Raw genomic sequence first — 2,500 nt, forward strand, 5'->3', positions numbered from 1 at the left:
TCCCTAAGATGTATTAAATTTGCGAAAGGAATTTATGATTATTGAAGATTTTGAGAAGAGTAAGTAAGCCGGGGGCGGACGAAACGTAAACTCTAGCGTGAAACTCAGCATGCAATGCGTTAAAAAAGTTTACGCTCCGTGTGGCTGGCACGAAACACGAAAAAGTTTCGGCATAAAGGCGAAAAAGTCGTGGTTTTTGGCCGCAGAAATCATAGATCTAAGTTTGTTACTTAGTTGATTTCTGATTATCTTTTTCTCTTGATTTTTCTCTCATGATTTCTTCTTTTCTTGATTATCTTGTTGCCGTATTAGCGATTGTAGATCTTTCTTCTCTTCATATCGCTTTTCTGCCGCGGGTTTTTCCCCGTTTTTCCCTCACGAAGAATACACAAACACAATCGAAATTTACAAATGGCAACGCCACAAGCGATTTAAGTATAACGAGGAAAACATCTTGTGAATCCGTTACCAACTATGTTAAAAATCGGCATAAACTCAAACAGACATTTTCAATAATAAATCCAAACTACCACTACTACTACTCTTCATATCGCTACGTTTCAAGTTGGTGCTTTCGGTTTACGCTTGCTTTAACGTTCGGTTTCACGCTCCGCGAAAACTATAACCTTTTTGGCAATCCATGTTGAGTTTACGCTTCGTCTGCCCCCAAAGCTTCTCAGGTAGAGTGTGTGTGATTACCTTCGTCACGATTGCTGCCAACTAGAATGTCGATACCCTCCAGATTGGCCTCACGGAGCATGGTCATCGGATCGGCCGTCATGAACACCCCGTCGATCGTCGGGGCGGATGGGAATCCCAGGATGCCTGAGTATGAGTTCCACTGTTGTACCGAGATTGTTTTCGCGTCGACATTCCTCATGCACTGCATTACGGTGTGTGGCGATTCCTGCAGTGAAGGTGAAGGTGCAGTACGTACACGTTACACTAAGATCCAACAAGCGTGCTGAACCCGGAATCTCGGAAGGAATTTAGTTTACCTTTAGCATGGTGAGGTTGCAGTTGCAATCGTCAATCAGCCCTTCGGCCACCTGAAGTGCCTTCTCGGCCGTCATGTGGCTCCAGGGGGCGTTCAGCGTACCTGACTGCAGAATCCCCCGGGTGGACATACCCTGCGTAACCGGAGAAAGCAGGTGTAGGCTGACGGAGCTGCCGCCGGCTGACTCACCGAACAGTGTGATCAAGTCTGGATCACCGCCGAACGCCTTCGCATTCTCCTTCAGCCACCGTATAGCCAGTGCTTGGTCCCACATGCCCATGTTGCCGGGTGCCTCCTCTTCCATGCCATTCAGGTAGGGTGCGAGATAGAGAAAACCGAATGCCCCAACACGGTACTGCATCGACGCAACGATCACGTTGCCGACAGCGGCGAGTATCTCGGCGTTGTAAATATCCAGCGTCGAGGTGCCGCTCATAAAACCGCCACCGTAAATCCACACCAACATCGCCAGGCCCCCCTTCGACTGATGCTGCCGTTGAAAGTCCTCATCATCCTGAAAGTACTGTAGCAATCACAGCGCGGTTTATCGTTGGGTCAGCAGTACAGCCGTGCCGTGCAGCAACAAGTGGGTCCATTAGTAGCGCTACTCACGTCGTTACTGCCAAAATTAAGCCCTCGACTGTGACGCAACCGAGTTTTAGTCGGTACCCAGATGTTCAAGTAGAGGCAATCTTCCGACACATTGGTATTCGGATTCCACATCTCTTCGCCCGCGAAGCCTGGGAAATACTCATACCTAGTGCGGAACAGGTTACAGGGGTTAGCACGGAACGGAAAGCAGAGTGTTCGGTATGTTGATCTCACCGTTCCTGTATGCATGATGGAGGTAGTCTAGTCGCATCGAACACGCCGTGCCAAGGCTCCGCCGGTACTGGCTTCCGGAATCGTAGGTTATCGACCGGCGGTTTAGCGAATGGAACACCGTTGAAGACATGAACTTCACGACCCTGCACCATGGTCGAGCGACCGCGGATCGGGCCACTACTCGTTTGTACCACCAGGCGATCGATAATACCGTAAACCGGCCGTATCACAGTTGCTTCGACAACCAGCAGTACCAGGATCCACCGGCATGATCCGCGGAAGCAGCAGGATAAATTCATTATCGTAGTCAATCTACGAGTGTTTGCCCGTCCGGTAGAGTAGAGAGCCCGAGTAATGGTCCTGGTCGTACGCGCCGATGTCGCTGGGAGGTGGTTACTCGTTCTCGTTGCTAGAGTAGCTGTGTAGTAGCTTATCGAAGCCGTAATGGGGCGCACAAGGGTTTTGTGTATGTATGGAACTTCACAAACGATTATCGCAGCAATAGCAATCCTGCACCGTGAATCGGAAACATGTGTTTTACCAGCCCTAATGTCCAATGTGATCCAAATGATGGCTATGCCTGTGTAGAGGAAGACATCATTTCACATTTTAAAATGCGCATTCAAGTAAGAAAACCGTTGATAGCTTCGAAAGGAAGCTGCCGTTTTTTTTTTCTGC

General features: G+C 49.1%; 1 protein-coding gene across 1 annotated transcript in view; it reads right to left on the reverse strand.

Annotated features, from left to right (window-relative positions):
• Window positions 1-2,500, reverse strand: part of LOC126571389 (acetylcholinesterase) — a 5,611-nt gene that overhangs the window by 1,289 nt on the left and 1,822 nt on the right. Inside the window, exons 2-6 of the mRNA XM_050229871.1 lie at window positions 1,823-2,402; window positions 1,610-1,754; window positions 999-1,520; window positions 700-907; window positions 1-3 (exon numbers count right to left, since the gene is read on the reverse strand). The exon at window positions 1-3 is cut by the window's left edge and continues 140 nt beyond it. Of these exons, the coding sequence (XP_050085828.1) occupies window positions 1-3; window positions 700-907; window positions 999-1,520; window positions 1,610-1,754; window positions 1,823-2,121 (1,177 nt within the window). The 5' untranslated portion in view covers window positions 2,122-2,402. The remainder of the gene's footprint in view (window positions 4-699; window positions 908-998; window positions 1,521-1,609; window positions 1,755-1,822; window positions 2,403-2,500) is intronic.

The sequence above is a fragment of the Anopheles aquasalis genome, chromosome X (genome assembly GCF_943734665.1).
Source record: "Anopheles aquasalis chromosome X, idAnoAquaMG_Q_19, whole genome shotgun sequence".
In the NCBI taxonomy this organism is placed as follows: Eukaryota; Metazoa; Arthropoda; class Insecta; order Diptera; family Culicidae; genus Anopheles; species Anopheles aquasalis.